We start from the raw sequence: 24,229 nt of genomic DNA on the forward strand, positions 1-24,229 counted from the left end.
AGGTCAAAATGACAGTTTCATTGCAGCTTCAAAGGGCTCATTTTGACCTTCAACCGTTTGAAGGCCATTGAAGTCCACTATAAGGTGAAAAATCCTGGAATGTTTTCATCAAAAATCTTAATTTCTTTTTGACTGAAGAAAGAAAGACATGAACATCTTGGATGACATGGGGGTGAGTAAATTATCAGGAAAATTTTATTTGAAAGTGGACTAATGCTTTAAGAAATTAATACTTTTATTTAGAAAAGGATGCATTCAGTTAATCAAAGTGACAGTAAATACATTTACTACGTTATATAAGATTTCTATTACAAATCACAAAGCATCACTTTCATAACAAAAATGTTGTATTTTATATTATAAGTAGTATATCAAAGGCAAAACTTACAATGACATCAAATTTGGAGTAAATGTCCACAACCTTTCCTTTGGGAGAAAAAAGATGAAAAGCAAATATGAGAAAGATTTGACCTTCAAAGTTTTGTACAATGAAAAATAGTTTCTAAGAAAGGCTTCACAAAAAAATGATTACACAAACCGACAGAAAAGTTAACAATGTGTGTTGTTACCTGTGACATCCACCACTGGCAGGGCAGACACTCTCCTCTCCACAAACATGCCCAGTGCTTTAATAATGGGTGTATCTGGGTGAATGAAAGCAATGTTGCTGTACGTGCCAATGCCCAGCTCCTCCAGAGTCTGCCTCATGAAGGCTGGTTTAGGCATCTCACACACCTACAAGATCACACACACCATGAGTGCACACAGGACGCTGCATAACGCAGGATGATTAGAGGATACTTTTCTGTAACCTTTCTCTAGTAGTTGTGTTCCCAGTAACAACCATTTTTAAAAGAATATTAGTTGTATGCATAAAAGATCAGTAAGCCAAAAGGAAGTGGTATACTCACAAAGAGCTGCAGAAACTTGAGGATTCTCTTGTGAGTGAGGATATACAGGGCGTTTCCTGTGACTGGATCAATCACTGGCAAACGATGGATCTTATTTTTGATGAGTGAGTAAACAGCATCAAATATACTGGGGGAAAAACAGCAAAGAGTTACAAGAAACCAAACATTATTACAAATATTTTGGATGCTCTGCTGATTAAGTCTGCAAATAAATCTGAAATAATTACTGAATTTGGTTCAAGGTAATTTTGAGGGAATGATCCCATGAACCGAAGAGATGATTGTGTGAATGTCCTGACATAGCATCACTTGAAAAACTAAGGTAAAGAATCCTACTGAAGATACACCTGAGTCTCCTGGTCTTCGCTTCTGAGTTTCCTATTGGTTCATGCGTCATGCAATGAAAATGATAAAACACAGTCTACAAAAATATGACCTAGTGTCTCACCTTGCATCTGGAGATATGTTGACTAAGGGTTTAAAAGTTTCTTGCAAGTAAAGTTCTGTTGGTATAAACAGAAATGAAAAATAATGAAAACACTTTAAAGTTAGCCAATAGTGAAAATTCTGTCATTATTTACTTACCCTCATGTATTTCCATTTTTTTGTGTTATTTAAATTTCCATACATGGGTGTGAGTAAATAATAACATAATTTTCATTTTCAGGTGTACTATCCGTTATATCAGTGGTTCTCAAACTTTTTAGCGTGGAGTACCCCCTGAAGGGATTCCCGACCTTCTGCTTACCCCCTCTCTTCCACTTCAACTGCAGTCACACCTTTACCATTAAGGGACAATATTTGCCCCCTAAATTAATTTTCCAGTGCATATTTTTACGTTTATTAATAACTTTATAAAATAAATAATGTTTTAAATAAAAAAAATGTTTAATAGAGAAATATGCAATGATGGTAAAACAAAGTGATACTTTTAAATATTAAACTAAAACCGCCAGTAGGTGGCAGCAAGTCTCTTTCATTCAGTAACGAACAAGTGGCTGTAAATGATTCATTGAATCATTGACTCTCACGATTCGTTCAAAGCCGCATTCGTGTGTTGTAGTTCTGCTCTGGTTTTCGTTTGAAATATTTTTTTTCGTTGCAAAATAGAGTAAATACTGACAGTACTGTGTTTAAAATGTACGTTTTGTTTTTTGACTTGTTGTATAATAATGCACGTTTGCAGTCATGTGGATATTTGGGTACAATTGCATTCTAGCTTGTTATCAACAATAAATACAAGAACTCACACAAGGTATGTTTTTGTATCGAAGAAAGTTTGAGTCTTAAATTGATATAAATCCACTATCTGTGTCTATATTTGTTCTTCATGCAAGCGCTAAATTCCCACTTTTACAAAGGTGCATTGTCGAGAACGGCAGTAATTTAGCGCAATTTAAGGCAGCAGATTCGGCACGAAGTCTATCATATGCATGCTGCTTGTGTGGATGCCATCATTTTAGACTACAAAACATGAGGTACATTTTATTAAATGTAATGGATTTAAGGCATTTTGCCAGTTAGAAATACATGCTCGGTTTTAATATTATTTTAAGGTATGGTAGAGTTAAATTAACTAACGTTACTCCGCATTTTGTTCGCGTACCCCCTTTTGTCACCTCACGTACCCCAGTTTGAGAAACACTGTTATACAAGCCTATTGTGTGACATAGTTACATAAATAAGTGTAAGCAGTGGTGAACTGACAATGAAAATAGTGAACATATTTACCTCTCCAAGTCTCAATTTTATGCTCCTCCAGTTCATATATTTGCACCTGAGGCATATATTACAGAATATGACTTAAAATGTTAAATAAGACAAACATTGCTCTTTTTAGGTGAACATTTCATTAAAGGTGGGGTAAGTCATTTTTCAAAAACACTGTTTGGAAGTTAGTTGGGCCGACACCAACTACAAACGTGTAACCAATCAGCATTAAGGGGAGCATGACGATCGAGGAGAGAGAATGAGCAAGAGGGAGATTTGAAGAAAAACTGCAGAAAGAGAGATGAGACAATACAAAAAAAGCTCAAAAGAGTATCACTGGAGTAAGTACAAAAGCTTTAGGACCCATGTTAATATTAGAAAAGCTTTCCAGCGCTGGAGAGAGCTAAGCAGAAAGGCCTGAAAACAGACGCGGAGGCTGCTTTGATTCCGCTTCACATGTGAGTGACACTGGGTTTGAGTGTCATGATTGTCTGGAGCTGCTGTGCTGTTGGCAACTAACAACAAACTCTTGTTTGTATTTATTTATGTGTACTGTACGTTCATTTTTTGTGCTTCCTTGTCGTTTGTTCATCATCTGTGCTTTATTTTTCGTGAAGCATTTTGTTGCTCGTCAGCTGTGATAGACATCCACTCACACATTGCATGTGACACAGTGGCCAGATAGTGAGAGTTGTGCAGGTAAACCACTGCACACAGACGAGCGCTAGAGAATGCAGTGTTTAACGTCATTGTCAGTGCACTCGCCTCGTCTGCCAGCAACGATCGGGCCGGTGTTCGAGACCGACTCGGAGCAGGGTGGTTAGGATTGGAGGGTGAGTTTTGGAGCAATGAAGAGAGGGGTGGGTTTGTTTGGGTTGATTTTAACCCTTTGATGCACAACATGGGTCAAAAATGACCCGGCTGAGTTTTTATTTTCTATATCTTTGCAAGAAATTATTTTAATCGTTCAGTATTCCAGGTATTCCTCAATTAACTTGTTTTTGATCATCACAAATCCTCATTTTAATTTTTTCTTTCTTACTTTTTTAATAAAAATCATTTTTGTATCACTACCCTTCTAATGCGCAACATGGGTCAAAAATGACCCGTATTCATTTCCTATGTAATTTCAATCATGGTTGAGTGTTTCTTTGCTGAATCTTTGAAAGAAATGTATTTTATCATTAATTTATTCCAGGTATTCCTTAAATATCTTGTTTTTGATTGACAAAAATCATTATGTTCATTTTTTCTTTCTTACTTTATAAACAAACACAGTTTTTGTCTGTCTACATCAATTTTACAGACATGGGTCAAAAATGACCCGTATTCATTTCCTATGTAATTTCAGTCATGACTTGAGTGTTTCTTTGCTGAATTTTTGAAAGAAATGTATTTTATCATTAATTTATTCCAGGTATTCCTTCAATATCTTGTTTTTGATTGACAAAAATCATTATGTTCATTTTTTTTTTCTTACTTTATAAACAAACACAGTTTCTACATCAATTTTACACACATGGGTCAAAAATGACCCATATAGAAATCTTTAAGATTTGCAAACTTTTGCAAGTAGGAACATATTTACTGCAGACAACTGTTCATCTGCCACACATTTTACATCTTAACAAGGCTACTTTTGTATATTTGATGGATGTAAGTCTTATTATATTTAATATATTAGGCTATATATTTCATAATTTTTAATTTTTTGTCATAAATCAATGCAATTGGTCATCCTTTATGTCTGTCAGCGTTCCTGAAATGTAACAGTTTTGGACAAATACAACATGAGTCAAAAGTGACCCGAATTAGTTATTTTCTATATCGCATATATTACAATAAATTAATTTTATCATTCATTATTCCATCTATTACTCAATAACCAAATCCTTATTTTAATTTTTCCTTTCTTTTTGAATGAATTTTTTTGAATGTGTGTGTCATTACCTTTCTAAAGGCCAACGTATACTTCACTTTTTATGTGTACGTGAGGGTCAGCATACAGATTTTTGTAACTTTTTATAATTTCCGCCGGATTTCTGTAACTGTGTATGTGCAACCCTGCACATACACATTTAAATTGCGTTTGACTGTTCGCAAAGTACACTTTCAGCTTTTTTTACAGTGATGTCTTCATCCACCTCAGTTCTGTTGAGGACCAGCCATTAACACTCTAGATAAAGAAATTCAAAATCACTGTTGATCGATACACTTATTATATATTTTCACTGTTGGACAGAAACCTTGTTCAAAACGGTTACTTTTCAGGAACACTGATAGATGTAAAAGGTGACCAGTAGCATTTGTTTATGACAAAAAATACAAATTATGAAATATTATATTTCATATAATAGGCTGTATATTATATGTCTTTCATCCATCAAATATACAAAAGCAGCCATGTCGAGACATGAAATGTGTGGCGGATGAACAGTTGTCTGCAGTAAATATGTTCCATCTTGCGAAAATTTGCAAAGGTTTCTATATGGGTAATTTTTGACCCATGTGTGTAAAATTGATGTAGAAATACAAAACCTGTGTTTGTTTATGAAAAAAAGAAAGAAAAAATAAACACAATGATTTGTTAAAATCAAAAACAAGATATTTAAGGAATACCTGGAATAAGTAAATGACAAAATACATTTCTTTCAAAGATTCAGCGAAGAAACACTTAGTCATGACTGAAATTACATAGGAAATGTATACGGGTCATTTTTGACCCATGTGTGTAAAATTGATGTAGACAGACAAAAACTGTGTTTGTTTATAAAGTAAGAAAGAAAAAATGAACATAATGATTTTTGTAAATCAAAAACAAGATATTTAAGGAATACCTGGAATAAATTAATGATAAAATACATTTCTTTCAAAGATTCAGCAAAGAAACACTCAACCATGATTGAAATTACATAGGAAATGAATACGGGTCATTTTTGACCCATGTTGCGCATTAGAAGGGGTTTTCATAGCTTGTGCATCAAAGGGTTAAATATCAACAATGTCCAACAGAGTTTTTGAAAAATGGCTTACCCCACCTTTAAGTGATAACATGCAGGAGAAATGGCATGGCCAAAACTTTTATCTTTAGATTTTGCACTTCCATTTGAACATCTGAAAAGCCACTAAATCAGCACTGTTTCTGTGAAGTCTTAAATACTTACCAGCGGTGATTTGTAGTATCTGTGAAGTATGATGATGAAGTCTGTGATGGTTAACATTCCTATTAAGAAAACATACCATTATTAGAGTAAAATCTTCTGTTAGCTTGCTGACTTATGTGTAGGCTTACAGGGAAATTGTGCCTTCAGAATTCACCCATCATTCACAAAGTTCTATACCTGCTTATATCTAACTACAATTCAAAACAATCCAGACAGGAAGGAGACAGCAATGAATTTCAACCAATTTGGTACATTATTGTTAGCTAGCTAATCTAAGCATATCCAATTATGTTACAGGTGAACAAAAATGTCCTGAAGCAATGTTTTCATTCGATTGCTAATTACTAAGTTGGTAAGTTGCTATGCCAGGTAAATTGACTTGCAGGTTAAACATTTTCTGTCTATACAGCTGATAAAAAAAAAAAAAAAAAAAAAGACAACGCCAGTGAAAAGAACTACAGAAATGCAGGTAAAAGCTTGAGTGTGAGTGTGTGTGTGTATGTATCATTGCTCACCCACAAAGCTTTGCTTTTTCGTTTCCCATAATGGGGCAGCTCGAACTCCATTAGCAACCAAGGCAAAGAAAGCTTTCTTTACCTAACAAAGAACAAAGAATTCACAAAACAATGCTTTTCTTTTAGGTGCCTTTAAAAACACGTCTGGAGGAACTGGTCATGTGAGCCAAAAATCACAGGAGACAATGAGTTGAGTGCAACCAGCGTTCTAAAAAAAAAAAAAAAAAAAAGTCCACACCTGACAATAAAAATTTGGCCTTAAACAATTCTTACCAGCCATAAAGTTGTATTTTGCATTTATTAAGACAGGGTTCCTCAAATCTTGCCCTGGAGGGCTAATGCCCTGCAGAGTTTAGTTCCAACCCTGATCAAACACACTTGAGCAAGCTAGTCAAGGAATAGAGTGACTAGAAAATCACAGGTAGGCGGGTTTGATTAGGGTTTCAGCTAAACTCTGCAGGGAAGTGGCCCTCCAGGACCAGATTTGAGGAACCCTGGATGAAGACATATATCTTTCCATTTAACAACAGGATTAGTCTCTTGCAGCATCATATAAGATAAGCCAGGGAGTGAAACTGTTCCAACTGTCCAAGTAATTTTTTTCCTCCTCTGCATTTTCTTCTTCATTTTCTTCATTTACTTCATACAATATGCTTATTTATTGAAAAGCGACCTTGAGGTTGGGAAATGAGCTTTATAATTAAAAACTTAATTAAACTTTTATTTAATGGTTTAATGCAAAGAATATTCCATCTATAATGCATCCTAGATCAAGATGACGAAGATGTTAGAAGTGAAAGAAAATTCTCTTTAGTAGACTCCAGTTTCTATTTTTGAATTTAAAAAGTCACTTACATCAGCAAGTGGTTCATTCTTCATTTAACTTACACCATGAGACATTGCAATTTCCAAATAAAGTCATCGGCCCACTGGTGTGTAACGTTTTATTTACTCACTAATGCTATTATTTACTCAGATATGCCACATTTTGGGCCCTGGGCGCAACATTTCTAACACAAATTGTCTCCAATTTAGACCAGCTCAGCTATCCATTAAAAATGAACTTGGATTGTATTATAAAGGCAGTTCAAAAGTATTATAAAGGCTTTTTCAATTTTATATGAATGTATATAGGCAGAACACTTCCTCGTTTCGAACACTTTCATTCAAAGGAATACAATAAGTACATCATGTCATTCCCCCTATATAAATTCCAGGCATTAAATTTCACTCATCTTCTGTTCCCTAAGCCTTTAATATTTCAAACTTGCCCTCGGCCAGCGGAAATCCAACAGGTTAATAGGTTATAAGGATGTGTTATCCCCAAATCTAATAACGGCACATGATTACTGATTAACCATAGCAAACTAGCTTTATGATGACTTCCCATACACTTCAAAGAGACCCGTCCATTTCAGTCACCAACTAAGATTTATTTACTGATGAAACATTAACCACAATGACTTAAACATCATGTGTTTAAACTGTGAAGCAAAACTGAAAGACTACAGCTCATACGAACACTAATATGTAGATTCTTTTCCAAACTCTTTCTATTTCTGCAGTGGTTAGTATGTATACTATGCACAATATGCAGCTTTCTGCATTTATGGATTACCAGAATGGCCTATACAATCAAGCAAACTGCATGGACTTGACCAATTTGAGTGTGATCAATGGGCCAGATGCAATTACAGCTGTGATTTTTAACATCTCTATTTTAACTAATTCTTTGAATGGATGTCAAAAGTTAAGAAATTTAGATAATCCAAGATGATGGTAACTGGATGATACATACAGAATAAAGAGGACATGTGACAACAATATAGCATACTACTGTTGTGTATAGTATAATTGCCAAGTTTCATATACTATTTGTAAAATAGAAGGCAGTAAACAGTGTAAACAGCACAGTATGCAGGAAGTAGTAAGATACTTTCCCATTCTGAACACAACCCAAAACACCATACCGACATCTGTTCTCTTTTTGTTCTTGTACTGGGCAAAAGAAGACATTCAAGATGTAGTTACCTGTAGTGTAGTGTCAAAAACCACTAGCTTGGAACTGGTGGGGACGAGGTCATAGCACTTGTGGGATTTCATAAAGCGCATGTAAATATCACCGTCTGGCTCTTCAGCAGCTGAAAATAGAGAAGAAATCATCAGAATCATTAGCAGTTGCCTAACTCTAATCCTTAAAAAGTGTGAATAATATATATATATATTTTTTTTTTTCAGAAAAATCAAATTACTTGTATTCTTAAACCAATATACAATGCAATTGTTATGAAGAGAAAGCTTATTTTCCCCCAGAACCCATACAAAACACTACATTCAACAAACATAAGAACAAATTAAAATTAAATTTATTCATAGACCATAAACTTGCATATGAAATAAAATAAGCAAGCAATACAGAACATAAGTGTAATCCTTTACCTTCATCATCAAGTTCAAGTTTTTCCAGCATGCCTTCAGCAAGTACGCAGCTCTAAAACACAAAGACACGGGCTGATTATTTCATCAACAATCACTTACTTCAAGTTAGTATCACCCTATAAGTCTATTGGAGTGGAAGCGTCCATTTTTAAATCTGCTTATCTGCAAACAAGCGGTCTGGTCAAAACCAAAACAAGGTCTGGTCAATACATTGAACGCAGTGATCTTAAGTTTATACTGTTTTTCACGCACAGCTTTCATTTACAAATTCATTACGCGCTGTGGTGAAATATTAATAGACGGACTTCCCCGCAGAGGTGACAGTGGAACGCTCCGAATCGATCGATTTCTTTTACGTCTGGATTCTTCAGACCACACGACGCGCAGGTAAAGCAGCCTACTTCACTTTGAGCGTATACCATGTCAACTCCGCGTCTGAAGCAATAACTTTGCCCTAGTTAAAGCTCTGTCGCTCTCTTTTGACGACAATGAAGCGAAAGCATCAAACAACGTACTATGAATTCATTGATCATGCATAAATCACCCACTGTGGCTTTGTTTCAAACCCTAGAGAGCCGCCTACATAGAAAACATTTTTAAAGATCCGATACCACTTGGAAGTCGCTGCAAAAAAGTACATGATGGATCAGTTACAGCTGCAGGAAATAAGGTACTTTCTATTTTAAGGTTTTAATACAAGGGGATCTTCCAGAAGTCTTATGGAAGCCTGCTGTTCCAGCCACAAAAACTAATAAATAGCCTAACGTTAGTCAAAACAGGATGTTTTATCAATCTCTTACGACCTATTTTTGAACCCTTAAGACAAGTGCATTTAATTTGTCTAACAGCAATGCCAAATTATGTGTTTGATAACATTGTGTGGTGAAGATAAATTTTAAACATGTTTTGCATTAAAACAGCTGACTTAGTCTATTTGTTTTGCTGAGGTTAATTTCACACATCGCTGGCATCTGATTGGAAGTGACATCTTCACTGACATCATTGTCTCCTTGGTAGACAAGTACACTAACTTTTGATAAATCTTTATTAGGGACAAAATTGTTAGTCATTATGCAAATGACACCACAACTGGGGGCCTGTCATATTTGCTGTAAATCACAGTTTCTGTTTATTCACAATTGTTTAGGTTTTTTTTTTCTTTTTCTTTTAAATGCAACAATAATATATGATGGTTGCCATATTTTAAGATTACATTCAGGTCTGCAATAGGTGTAAAACAATAAAATCTATACATAAAGGGTACCTGAAAAGTAGCAAAAATAAATAAATATGGATTGTAAAACATTTTATGTGATTTTTTTTTTTTTTTTTTTCTCCACCACAAAACAAAAAGTATACATCTGTTTGTTTTAATAGAAATCCTCCCATGGGCAGTACATATGCAGTAGAAGAAACTCAATAAAGTAAAACTTTATTATAACTGTGAATTTGCATCTCTACTTCTCATTTTTGTTATGTAGTTCCTCATTTTTCAATTCCATAAAATGTGAATGTGCCATTTGTATAAGCATGTTCATATTGTTTGTGGTTCAGAATTAAAAAAACAACAACAACAACAAAAAAAACATTAAAAGTGTTATTAGGCTACATATATTATGTATGTAATATTTTCTCATGTTTGTATCATTGTCTTAAATACTTACATAGCTGTAAAATTTTAACTTTTATAACTCAATAAATGTTTACACATACTGTACAAGTCATTTTACAAACATTTTCACAGATTATTGTATTTAAAGATATGCAAGTGAAGCAGACTAAATGCAGTGGATGACCTTGTGGATGATATTTATGGGCAAGTGACAAGTCACCTGTGCAAAATATAAAGTTGTCAATTACAGGCAAGCATCATCAAATTGTCAAGAGTGCCTGTACTTGAGCTCAATTGCAACAGATGGAGCACAAACACATTGCTGACACAAAAATCAATCACTGTGACGTTAACGGTCCATAAATAAATGATGCTTGAGCTACTAACATATCTAAACAAGAAAAAGCATCCATGCCCAACAATTTGAAAGATACATCAAACTTTATGTGAGTGTAGGAAATGAGCAAAATCTTTTGTGTTTTTTTATAAATATGCCATTGGTTGGTTGAAGCCGGTCCCTGCCAAAACTGATCATAACAGAGTTGTTATGGCCCACTTGAGTCATTCAGACATACATTTCCACCAGGTGCCACTAGTGGTGCAAAAATGACTTGCTTTACTTTGGGACAAGGGTAAACTATTGTAAAGCCCAGAAAGGACATGTGAAGATGTTCACTCACCTGGCGTGAGGTAGAGTTAAAGGTGTACAAGGCGATAGGGGGTTTGGTGGTGGAGGTGCTCAGGCTGAAGCGCTGACCTGTGTCAGGGGGAGACGAGAGAGAGCGGGAACGGCGTTCCTCCACACGCTCCACAGGACTGGGGGTCTCTATTGGGAAGACCGGTGGAACTGGACTCTGCGTCGGGGTGGTGGGGGGAGTTGAAAGCCCAGAGCCTGTGAGACAATCAATATAGAAGACAATGTAGTACTGAATTTGAAAAGTGTATTTAGTTCAATAGAATCCTTATTCAGATGTGACATTAGGAGAGTAGCCCATTTTGTGCAAATCTAAATTTGTGGCATCATAGGAAAGAACTGTTCTGTTCCCACAACAACATTAGGCAGTCAAAAAGAAAAAAAAGGGGGTTGGTATGATTTAAAAAAAAAAAAAAAAAATGTAAAAATGAAAAGTATTTTATGTTCACCAAGGCTGCATTTATTTAATCAGTAAAAAGTAAAAACAGTAATATTACACTAAAAATATAATAGTAAAAAAAGGAATATTGATTTTTTTTAATAACTCTTTTATATTTACATTTTTTTTATGTTTATTCATGTGATGGCAAAGCTGAGTTTTTAGCATCATTACTTCAGTCTTCAGTGTCACATGATCCTACAGAAATCATTCTAATTTGCTAATATAGAGCTCAGAAATAATTTATTATTGATAAATAGTAAGTAAAATAATATAGTAATAGTAAAAGGAAGGTAAAATAACAGTATTTATTTGAAAAAAAATATTGTAAATGTCTTTACAGTCCCTTTTTTTAAAAAGATTTTTTTTTTCCGTTTTTGCCTTTATTATGACAAGACAGTAAGCAGACAGCAAGTGAAGTGGGGGAGAGAGAGGGGACGGGATTGGGAAAGATTTGCGAGCCAGGACTGGAACCCAGGTCACCCGAAATGCAATGGCACTGTGTCGGCGCATGCTGCCAACGAGGCTATCGTGGTCGACTTTACGATAACTTCTGATCAATGTAATGTGTCCTCGCTAAATTACAATACAAAAGAAAAAAAAAAAAATCTGACCCAACTTTTAAATGGTAGTTTATAATAATAATAAAAAGAACTAAAATAAAAAAAGAAGCAAACATTGTGATTACAGCACTTGCAATGAACGTAAATCAGACAAGATGATACCAGTGGAGAGTTTCAAAGCAGAACTGTGAAGCTTATCCTTTTATTAAAGCACATGAATATAAAATTGAGTGCAACTCATGCATTATTTGGGATTTAAAGTTGTCTAAGCTGCTCTTTTTGAAGGGGGACACCATTCCATTTTAATTAAATTCTGGTTTTGCTCTACCAGCGTCATTCCCATGAATTTGCATAAACAGTCCTGTTTGGTAACCAAAAGCAAAAGCTAAAGGGTTTATTGATGGAGATTGTTTATTATATAATGTTCCAAGAGGTATGTCTTAATGTAAATGCAATTCTAAATTATTTTCTGTGATAATCAAAATTATGCCACAAATGTGGTTGACAGAGCTTAACTTGTATTTAACCCAGAACATTCCTTTGATTCAATGTTACTATAGAGTTAATCACTTGTGTTTAGAGCTGGATTCATCAGAGATACCACAGCAAACAGGTGTGTCTCATATGACAGTCCTGACATTACCCCTCGTGTACTGCATGACACAAAACATGCACTGAAAAATTACTGTACCAGCCTCTACTAATACTGCCATATCATGATCAAAAGGATATGTGCTCTGAGGAATCTTTAAAGCTTTAGAATGGAGCATGATCAAGATATCAGGACATTCATTCAGCTGAGGGTAGAAGCAACTGGATATATTCAGGTCAGGGCCTCGCTCATGTATCTCTGCTATCGAGGCATTTGGCTACAGCAGGTCCCTATGCTCTACAGATCTACTGATGTTTCACAACCAAAATGTTCTGTGGGAAATTCATAAGCTGAAGTTTTACACTGTACATTTCTAAATACTGGGTTTCTGTACTATCAAGTTTTTCCCGAATGGACTTTTCAGACTATAAAAGGTAGGAATAAAACTCATATGTCGCTTCTTGGCTCCATTTCACATATTTTTGTCACCATTTGACATTTTGGCCCTCAAATGCAGAAACGACTGCTTATAAACCACTATTGGTTGTCTGTTGCCAAGCATCTAGTTGTAACATTCTAACACTGCATCGCTTTACACTGTACATGTTTTGCACCGCAATGTGGGGTTAACACTACAAAAGCTGTGCTAACCCTGCTCCAGAGGAGGGTTTCATAACCCTGGGTAAAAAGCGATGCAAACCCTGCTTCTAAATTACAAGTGTGAAATGGGGTTAAGAACGATGATAACCCGTAGTTCACAGTTTGAAAAGGACCCCATTGACTTTCATTGTTTCTGAAAAACTGCTTTTGCCCATACATTTTTCAAAATATGTTCTTACTGTATGTGTTCCATAGAAGAAAGAAAGTCATTTTTGAACTATTCCTTTAAAATGGCCTGTTCCTAGACCTCCAAGACAGCAGCACTTCTGTCTCTAAAACAGAGGTGTCCAATCCTGCACTTGTTTTGCTCCAGTTTTGAAGCCTAAATACAATCAGCACAAGTAAAAAGCTAAATGTAGACTATAAGCAAACTACATCATGGTTGTATGACTTCAACGTGACCATAATTAAGCTTTGGACAAACTTTTTTAAAAACATTTTCCTTGAAGGTCTGAGTTAGAACAGTTTACAAGAACTAGTGAATTTTCCTGTGTGGCGTGATAGCATTTCATTTCCTTCTGTAATCCTATTTACTCATGTTAGCAACTTCCTTTTAAAAAAAGGTAAAAGCTTTAAATTCATCACAAGGGGGTATTACCAATGTATTTATGTCATAGAGTCATTATGGATAGTTCACCCAAAAATAAAAATGTTGTCATTAATTACTCACCCTCATGTCGTTCCAAACCTGTAAGACTTTCGTTCATCTTCAGAATGCAAATGAAGATCTTTTTGATGAAGAGCTTCTGAGAGCTTTCTGTCCCTCCATAGATAGCAATGCAACTGAAACTTTGACGCTTCAAAAAGTTCATAAAGAGATCGTAAAAAACTAATCCATATGAATTGACCGTTCCGCCTCCCTTTAGTTACTGTTGCTATGTCCGACAAGCCATGCCACACATCGTGTTCTCACGCAGTGAAAAATACATCGCGGAGCAACGAGGACACTGACAACGCGTCGTCAGACAAGACAGAGCAGGTTACTTTTGATATTAAAAAAAGTCTCAAATTTGGTAATTTTTATAGAAATTTAAACAAATACCGTTCTGTGGCTCTTTAATATGTCATGACAGATCGCTGTAGCACCTCAGTTCAAGCGGCTCGTGAACCGATCATCTCTTCCTACTAGTTAATCTATAGCACCAAATAAACATGAATGTTTCAACCGCAGAAAGACGTCAGAGCCATTTTTCAAGTTCAAGTCCACCGACGTTAATCTACTAACTGTCCTGACTGCTTTTGTTGGACATAAAGGCGGATTCAGGGTTATGATTGGTTAGATCGCCTTTCAATCAAACTCACAGCGAAGGGTCAATAGGTTGTTTGCAATCACGTGGTTCTGGTGATGCGCGAAATACCGGTGGAGGGCAAGCAGTGAAAATTAGAATGGAAGAGATGGAGAAAAGTCCTTTCTGTGCTGGTTTAGAAAGGTATAAACAGAAAATCACAACATATGTTGGACACGATCTTTATGTTATGAAGATGAGCGACTTTTCCACTGAATTGAAAGACTTTCCTGCCATCGAGGAGGTAAATGTAGAGAATGTGAAGCTGCAGTCACGCCGCATTCAGTTCTAGTCTGGGTTTGTTTATATCGCGCTTCCTTTCTACTAGTGAAGTTAGGGCAGTATTTAGATTTTCTTTCGCCATTGTAGGTCATTTATGCTGAATCGAGAATCGCAACAGGAGCTCACGTCATCGTTCAGGGAAAAAACTGGACGGTGTAATACAATTGTTGCCTTTTATACATGTAAAAACACACTAAGGGAAGCAGACTGAGGAGGTGCGGATTGTTGTTGAATCAACTAATGTCAGCTTGTTAAACATTTATTTATTTGGACATTTTCTACCATATGATGGCTGAAGCAGCAGCGCGTGACACTGTTCTCACGGTAACCAGATCAACATTGTTCACGAACGGAATACTACAAAACTTAAGTGAAAACACCAAATTATCATTCAATTGGATAAAATAGCTTCTCTCAAACGATACCATGAAGAATGTGGATATTTAACCAAGTCAAAAACAAATAAGGTAAGCAGTAAATCTTCATTTCAGTACCAGCAGACGCAAAACGCTATTAAAAGGCGACAACTTTTAAAGTTGTTGAAAAAACGATATAAGTTATAAAAAACGGTATAAGTTATGTAAATGATATAAACACCTTCTGGGTTCTCGATTTTATCGATTTGAGCAATCATAAACAACACAAAACATACAAATTTTGAGTTTTTGATAGGATTCCTATATAGAAACATCACTCCCTGCCCTCCAGACTCATTCACGCTGCTGCTGTGACGTCATGTGCAAACAACCTATTGAGTGGTTTAGTCCAAATTTTCTTAAGAGAGATTTCATTTAGGCCTTTAGTCACATATAAACCTTGATCAGCGAACATAAACAGAAGCTCAACGGAACCCGCTTGACACGTGAGAACAAACCTCTTCTGGAAGCTCGAACATGCTGCGTGACATGAAAATTGGTTCTCGCATACTTCAATCAAACATGCTTGAGCTTCCGTTTACCACAACTGATGTGTGCGTTGATGAATGTTCATATGTGAATAAAAGCCTAAATTCAATTTGTTTATCATATAAAGTGATCATGTCTCTTCTGAAAATTTAGACCAAACCGCTCAATACATATGGATTCCGAAGATAAACGAAAGTCTTAAGGGTTTGGTTTGGAATGACATGAGTGTGAGAAATTAATGACAAGCTTGTGTTAATCCATAGACCTTATTTCAGGCATTTAACAAAAAAAAAAAAAAAAAAAATCTAAATACCCACTTCAGGGTGATGGAACTGGAACTTATTTCTAGATTTTGGCCTACAAAAATATATTATCCCTGCAACACTTGTTTTTGACAGTGGACTTTTTTTGCCCATGAAATTTTGCCAAAATTTAGCTTATGTGACCACATCTTAAGTCTTCTTCCTAATAGCTTCTTCTTCTCTCCAGGCCTCTCCCTCCAGCACACTGGCTAGGTGGTTTCACGAATACGCTATAAGCTTTCTCTGCCACCGCTTGATTTATGTCAGTAGATGTGAGGAGCTCATAAGAACAGCTGTGCTGAGATCCTTACTATATCTATGATGCTACTAGTAGCAACACACACTGAAGGATGCTTGTTGGATGAAGGTACAGTACAGCAACTTTCTAATATCGATCTCTATTGAGCTTGGACCCAAATTACACTTCTCATATAAATCATATGTGGGCAGTAAGCATTAAAAGCCAATATGTGTGCACATAAACATGAGTTTGGGTTCCTAGCTATCTCCTGACATTTAGCCACATTCTCCCAGCTGGCTTAGACCTGTTTGGTGTGTTGCTGCGTTAGCTTCTTATTTTAGCCTTGCCACTGCTACACATTCCACGAGGGCAGATAACTCTCACTCACAGCACAGGGTCAGACCTCCAGTATGTATGCTGGTATGCTGATCTCAGACCAGTCAGACTACTCTCCATGGTAATGTTAAGTGAGGGATTCTGGTTTTATGTTATGACTATTATGCAGTTGATTATGCAGATTATGCAGTTGCTGTCATGACAATGTTATGTAAAACCTGAAGGATGACTGCATGTCTTAATTCAATTCAATAATAATGATGCAATTATAGTTTGAAAGATAGCCACAAAACCTTTGTCCCCTTTGAAGAAATTAATGTCATCTTATCTAATTGTGTGCATGTAGTTTTATATTATATTTTCATCTTTCTCAGTTATTTGAGTAACTGTCATGCTACAAATGAGAACATTAATATCAACACCTTCCTACAAGCTATTGCACACAGCACATCCTAATAACTTAACCACATTAACTATATTGAGCAAGAAGACTATTGAGTATCATGCTTTCAACAGCTGGAACTTGAGAAACGGAGGCTAAAGCTTTCAGACACTTCCATGGCTCTTATTCAGCAAATAATCAGTCAGAGTCAGTCAGGAAACATACTGGCTCTAAAAATCATCTGACAATCTTAGTACTATACCTTTATCCTTAAAACCTATATCCTAAGCATGAACATTAACCTGAATAAAACTTTAAACTGACAGACTGGTGAGGCAATCTGAACCTGTTCGAAATGCGTCAGGAACACCATTTCATGTGACACACAGCAAAGCCCCTTAGGACACTACTGCGACTCTAATACAACTCTCCAGTCAGGCTGATATAATGTGACCCATCATATGATTCAGTGCATGTGTACGTGTATCCAGACATACTGGACATGCAGTAGATCAATACAAACTGACTGCCGTAATACGTTGAGCTAAGACCAAATGTAGTTGTTCTTTAAAGGTGCGGTGTTAAATTTCTACATTACTAGCAGCACCATACAAATTATTGCAAAAATATAGGCTTTCCAAACAGATTCTCCAACACTACCCTTGTCTTTCATTGCTCAGCCAATAGACAGTCCCGCTCCAAACTTGCACCAATGGTTAAGCTAATATCACTATCGCTATGTTGGGCTGGTCAGGACACCCAAACAAGCAGGATAATGTTTTGATAGTGGCGTAGTGTTTATATTTTTATGGGAAATCAACTTACGAACAGCTTTCTTGGTTGTACACTAAATAATGCTGGGTTAAAAACAACCCAAGTTGTGTTAAAAATGGACAAACCCATCTATTGTTTAAAAATTACTATATGGCTGGCTTAAAATGAATCCAAAACAGGTTGAAATTAAAAATCAGACACATAATTACTTGAGGCAACAATAATAATCAAAAGCTGAACCTTTACTAATAAGCAATTTAATAAAGCAATGTTTTTTTTTTAAAACATATTAATACATGTTAGCCTAATTCTCAACATACTTTGGGTTCATTTTAAAGCAAGCAATACAGTTGAGTTATCCAGTTACTCAATAAAACTACCCAGCAAACATTTAACCCAACCGCTGGATGTCCATTTTCAACCCAACTTGGGTTGTTTTTAACCCAGCATTTTTTTTGAAAAAATTACATCACCTTCAAGAATGTCCAAAATCAAGTTTTACATGTCACATGACTGCAATTCTCAAGATTCTTACATTTACATTCTTAATATAGTATGCATGTTTTGCCAACTGCAATAGTAAAACATGAGTTTTAATTTACAGTTAATGCCTCCAGTTCAATTCAAGTTTAGTAATCAAATAAAAAATGCATCAAGGAATCACATTAAAAGCTCCAGACAAAATGTTACAGGTGAGTCTGATGTCCCTTTCAAGCCTTACTCCTAATGGAACCCATAGTCACATTTGTGTTTGCGTCACAGTGACGAAGGCATCAGCTGATGGCTTCAGGGTCAACCCTGAACCAAATTAGTTCTGAAATGAGTTTCCCAGCCCAATGCTCAATGTGGACCATGCCAACCAAGTGTAACTGCCTTTACCTCTACACTGTAATGTCTATTTTAATGATCTAATGACACACAAAATAGTGGCCATGAATTTGATCCAATTCAAACAATATGAGTCATGGCACTTTATACAACATATACTGTATATATCTGACCAATTCTTAGATTATCTGATGAACAACACAGTCAGTGCTTGCCTCATAATAGCACAAGACAGACTGTAACATTCCACTACCACCAGATATCAATACTGTTATGTCTAGCTGAAGGCTCTATACAGAGACATATCCTGATTAGTAACATACCAGATGGACATGCCGACTCTGACTGCCGTCTCCCGGTGAGCAGCTCGTCGTCCTTGCGCCTCTTTGTCCGACGCAAACTGCCAAACCTCTTCATGGGAACCAGCAGGCCTCACGTCCGACCTGAAGATCAACCATACCCTCCTGACTAAAATGATGCACGACACAGAGATCCTGTTCCAATAACAGAGAACTCAACACAAGTGAAGCCAAAGCAAATGTCCTGGATTACAAAAGAGGTTCTCGTTCTTAATGAAACCACCAGTTCTATGGAGCTGAGCTACGGAGAACTGTGCCTTCAGAAGTGTCTCCTATAGGTGTCTCTTTGCGTTTTCCGTCTGATCTTCAAAGATGCCACATGTCCCAGCAGTCCACTTGGATTGCCTTAGTGCCCTTTGTAGAAATAAAATCCCAGCATTGGCTGTATTCCAGTGCTATTGATCCCCTGATTTTGTCTCCATGGAACACACTGTCACTTCAATGCAGTCCGTCACTTTGCTTACACTGTGTCAGTTGAGCAGACTCTGCTGATGAAAGGCAGACTTGCTTATGACCCCCAGTGCCGCAGATTGTCTCAGAAGTGATGCCTCTCTTCACTCATCTGTCTGCTCTCTCTCTCTCTCTCCTCTCGCCTTTTCTCTTCTCTCTCTCTCTCGCTCTCTGTTTGTGGAGATCAGCCCTGCCCTCTCTGCAGGAAATTGTCAGGTGCAGCTGTGTCTCTTTAAAATAGCATACATGGCAGGAAGCTGTAAAAGGAGACCAGGCAACACAAGCCAGCTACACTATTGGTTCAGTCCTCCACACGGTGTTGGCTTTTTTGCTTGGCCACTGAATTTGCATACAGACACTATATTTCTTTCACTCTGCTACTCTGGTTTTACCCATTTGGTCTTGGTGTCGCCCTCTCAGCTTTCTTCTGATATTACTCTTTCTGAAACTTTCAGTTATGCTATGCCATTTTACTTTCCCTTGATTAGAATTATACATTTAATTACTACACTTTTAAGAAAAATGGTTCTAGACTGTACCAAATTAGGGTTCTTCGGCTTGTAACGATAGCAGAACCCTTTTTGGTGCTAAATTGAACCCTTTTTATAAGGTTCCATAAACAACCATGATCATGCTATAATGGTGTTATAAATAGCATTTTATTAATAGTTTGTTTTAAAATTAATATTAGTATATTAGTATCTTTACAGTTACAGTGTGTCTCTGCTATTTGTTTATGTAAAAACTATTATGAAGGCCAAAATTAGCAAAAATGGACAGTATGTGAGCCCTTTACAATGTTAAAAGGATGTGATAGCTTTAATGTTTTTTGTGGCTGGGTATGTTTATGCCTAAAGTAGTAATTTAAAAAATCTAACAATATGGATCAAAAATTCAATATCTTTGTTACTGAGTGGAGAAGAGAAGATAAATAGGCCTATACTTCTTAAATGAATAGAGCTGCTCACACTTGCATTTTCTGTTAAACTAAAAAGAGAAAAAGGCATGATTGGTAGGAAACTAGTAACAACTTTAAAGTTAAGAAAGAAATAATTTACCTATTGAGAGCGTGTTGACAGTCTGTGTAATTAGATGGCTGCTGAGCTCCAGAAAATCAGTAATGAGGTGGCTTTGACAGTTACAGATTTGAAAAACAAAAAAGCGGGAAAAAATATCAATAAACTCTAACATAAAGAACCAGCATATAAAGGGTTATGATACAGTTCTAAATAGAACTGTAACTACATGCGAAGAACATTTAAGGAACCATCTTTTTTTAGAGTGTACAGTAAACATTAATTGCAAAAAATATATATTAAGGGTGTTTGCTAAGTCTATTATTAATAATTTGATGCTTCAAAACTTTCATATAGAGTTCATAAAACTAATCAATATGAACAGAGTGGTTAAATCCAAATTTTCTGAAGAGACACAATCACTTTATATGAGGAACAGATTGAATTTTATTCACATATAAACATTGATCAGCAAACATAAATAGAAGCTCAACAATACTTGCTTGATGTGCGAGAACAAACCTCATTTATCAATGTAGCTACTCATCAGTTTAATGTGTAAACATTCCCTTTAATATCAATGAGAACTTAAGTGTGTTATTGCTAGAATCTAGATTCTATCTGAACAACTGTTTGTGATCTCAATCCTATAGTTTCACTTCTGCAGTTTAAAATCCCATCTCTTCCTGGTTGTTCAGTACTGCCTTCTCTTCCAGGGCAGACAATAATATAGAAACTTTACAGCAGTGACCTTTAAAAAGTGCTGATGCTCTGTGTCCCTCTGAGCCTGCAGCTCATCTGATTCCTGGTGTTTACACCATGCCACAGAGCTCATCAGTCCAATAGATAATAAAGCCTTCTATACATGTTCAGAGTAAAAATGAAATATTCAGTGGTCAATTAAAACAGACCACATTATTCTATGAGATCAATGTCTGTCTCACTATAATACAACACGACTGTTTAATCAAGGCTGCATGCAATGCTCTCTTACTCGTGAGGGGTGATGTACGTCAAAGATTATGCAGTTGCTGTTTTCCAAGTACTTTGGAGTATGAATTATCATCTAACTCTTCAAACTGGGGTATATGACATAAGATGAATGTTTGAGCCACAGTGCCTCCTGCTGGGAAGTAAAGGAGATCGCTGAAACAACATTTGAGGGTCAACCTCAGAGTCTAAGGCCTTGTTTACACCTGGTATTAAGATGTGTTCTGGTTGATCAGATCACAATTAGACAAGGTAGACATATTCCCAATTACACCCAGTGTTTTAATCCATCTCATTTGTCCACTTTCAACCAATTCTGTCCTGATTCTTTCAAGGGGAGGGTCTATGGTAAGGTAAATGTATGGGCTTTTTCAGATCTTTCGATCTAATGGATGAAATAAACTCACACAATTTACATATGAATGCGATTGGGGATGACAGAAAAACATGGAGAGCAGCAGCTTTAATTTCTGCTCTGATAGCCGCAATACCATGCCGAACACAGTGAGTGCATGATAGGAATGATGAGAGAACATTGTGCTTGGTACATTTTCCATCTTTAAACCAAACTTAGGTCTTCAGCCAACAGCTGAAAATCTCATCTGGCTAGTGCACTTCCCATAATATTTCCTTTTGTGGCTGTTCAAACACATTCAACCACAGGAGAGTCTACACTATTAAAAAAAAATACAGTTGAATGCATTTTCGACTACTTGGAAGTGGAAATCGAAGTGGACAAGCTCAAATCTTGTTTTAGATCCCATTTACATCAGTATTTAGCGTTGTCCACTTGTTGTGATAGGATTGACTAATATGCTTCTTAATACCAGTGTAAACAAGGCCAAAGGCTAGTATGGGCCAGAATGAAATTTTTCACCTTATTATACAGTACAATATGTACTGTATGATTAAACACAAGTGGAACAGGCCAAACAAATGTGGTGAGAGCTCAGTGCATGCAGATGCTCAGGTTTCATATTATTCAAATAAAGTGCACAAAGACATGTATTCATGAAGCCTCAATATGCCACCACAATCATCAGTCCATAAAAAGAGCTCTTTAAACTGAACTTGTAATTTGAAAATTGGTCTAAAAGCTTTTCATCAATAAAGGAGGCATTCCTGTGACCCTGAGGCAAAGGAAACACCCTTTGGAAGAGTCCTCTTATTGGAGAACAATCTGGAAACATGGCCAGGAACCAGAATTTTTTTAGGTGTATTTATTTTGATTAAGTATGGAACATAGTAACAGTCACTCAAGTCTTGCCACTTCGCTGGACACATTTATGGAATATTCTTTTCACTGAGATGCAAACAAACCTCTTCATACTATCAGGATAGAATGACTCACTGCTCTTATTTAAGTGCGTAGACTCATACACCACCATATTTCTTAAGAACATCTTTTCATGTCTTGAACACATTCAAGTAGTTTAGAGATAAAGGAGTTTCTCTCAAGATCAGCTATGTCTGTGTTTTTCAGCAGTTATGAACAGCTCATGAGTTCACATTCTCAACTGCTCACAGTGATTTTGTTTGAGAGCAAACATGCTTCCTCAAACTAAAACCTTCAAAAAGATTTGTCAGTCCTTGGCTCACGAATATATGGTTACCTTATTTAATACAAGTATAACCAGCTCATGTTTCAACTGTAGAGAAAAGAATGCTACAGTAGATCAACAGCATAAACCACATCACATAATGCATCCCCTATAACAGAACCATTATCAGTGATTTAGTAGGGTATTTTTATGTCATTATTTATGAATTTGGTGAGACCAGTTTGAGAAACAAACACACTGGCATCTGATCTTAGTTAAGAAAATCACTGAGAATGTGCACTATTCATTCCGTTAGCAGATTTTGGAAATGACACAAGGAGGACTGAGCACTTCTGTTAAATCAGCCAAATTGGCAAAATCTCTATAACAATCACTTCAAAACAACTAACACTTGAAACCAGACTGAGAAGGTGCCGTGTTTTACTGCCACGCAATTAATATTAAAGCATTTGATTTGTTGACTGTGATATAATGAACCTGCTTTGTTCAAGTACAAAATAAGTGCATAAAAGAGTACACTTTAATCTGTTGATATTTGAAACAAACCCAAACAAACACATTCCCCCTTCATTGCTCAGCCCCCAAAATGCACTAACATGCAAAGCAAGAGGGGATGTCTCTTTATCATAGCTGAAGCAAAGCAAAATAAAGCAGCACACCAGCTCCAGACACACAATGACACTCAAAACTATCCCCAGGACAGTAGCTGGGGTATATCAGTAGCCACGATACAGGTTGTTGCTGTGGCCCCCCCTTGACTGATATTGTGTTTCAGATGTTGTGGTGGTGTGGGTTGGGATATTGGTGTTGGGGTTTGTCTGTCTCGGGCTGAAATCACAGGGCCCCCCCTGAGGCCAAGGGAATCATCACCACCTTTCGCCCTGCTACAGACGGCCTTGCCTGTAACCATAGCTAACATTACAAAAACAGCAAATCTTGGGTCTGTGAAACATATCAAAACCAATGTTACTCATGTATGGAGCAGAAACAACGCAACCTCAGTGCCCATTTTCAGGCCCGTTTTCAAAAGCTTTTCTAAAATTAACATGGGTCCTAAAGCTCTTGCCTGATTATAACTCTTCTTTTTCCAGTGATATTCCTCTGACCTTTTCTCTGTAATATCTCTCAGCCATTTCTCTTTCTACAGTCTTTCTTCAAATCTCCTTCTTGCTCACTCTCTCTCCTCCCCCATCATGAGTGTCTACGCCCCCTACTGC

General features: G+C 36.5%; 1 protein-coding gene across 8 annotated transcripts in view; it reads right to left on the reverse strand.

Annotated features, from left to right (window-relative positions):
* The window catches only part of prkag2b (protein kinase, AMP-activated, gamma 2 non-catalytic subunit b), a 41,303-nt gene that overhangs the window by 7,067 nt on the left and 10,007 nt on the right, over positions 1–24,229 (reverse strand). For 6 of the 8 annotated variants that reach the window (XR_010891995.1, XM_067363778.1, XM_067363776.1 and 3 more), the window contains 10 exons: positions 11,032–11,243; positions 8,740–8,791; positions 8,332–8,441; positions 6,301–6,382; positions 5,786–5,844; positions 2,643–2,688; positions 1,360–1,414; positions 912–1,038; positions 570–735; positions 389–426 (listed from right to left, as the gene is read on the reverse strand). Coding sequence is in view for 7 of the 8 variants with exons in the window: in XM_067363778.1 (XP_067219879.1) it covers positions 389–426; positions 570–735; positions 912–1,038; positions 1,360–1,414; positions 2,643–2,688; positions 5,786–5,844; positions 6,301–6,382; positions 8,332–8,441; positions 8,740–8,791; positions 11,032–11,243 (947 nt within the window). In the remaining variant the exon portion in view is untranslated. Of the gene's footprint in view, positions 1–388; positions 427–569; positions 736–911; positions 1,039–1,359; positions 1,415–2,642; positions 2,689–5,785; positions 5,845–6,300; positions 6,383–8,331; positions 8,442–8,739; positions 8,792–11,031; positions 11,244–18,958; positions 19,844–24,229 lie in introns of those variants that run through there. The other 2 variants (XM_067363780.1, XM_067363782.1) reach the window with 2 other exon arrangements.

The sequence above is a fragment of the Chanodichthys erythropterus genome, chromosome 16 (assembly GCF_024489055.1).
Source record: "Chanodichthys erythropterus isolate Z2021 chromosome 16, ASM2448905v1, whole genome shotgun sequence".
NCBI classification, from domain to species: Eukaryota; Metazoa; Chordata; class Actinopteri; order Cypriniformes; family Xenocyprididae; genus Chanodichthys; species Chanodichthys erythropterus.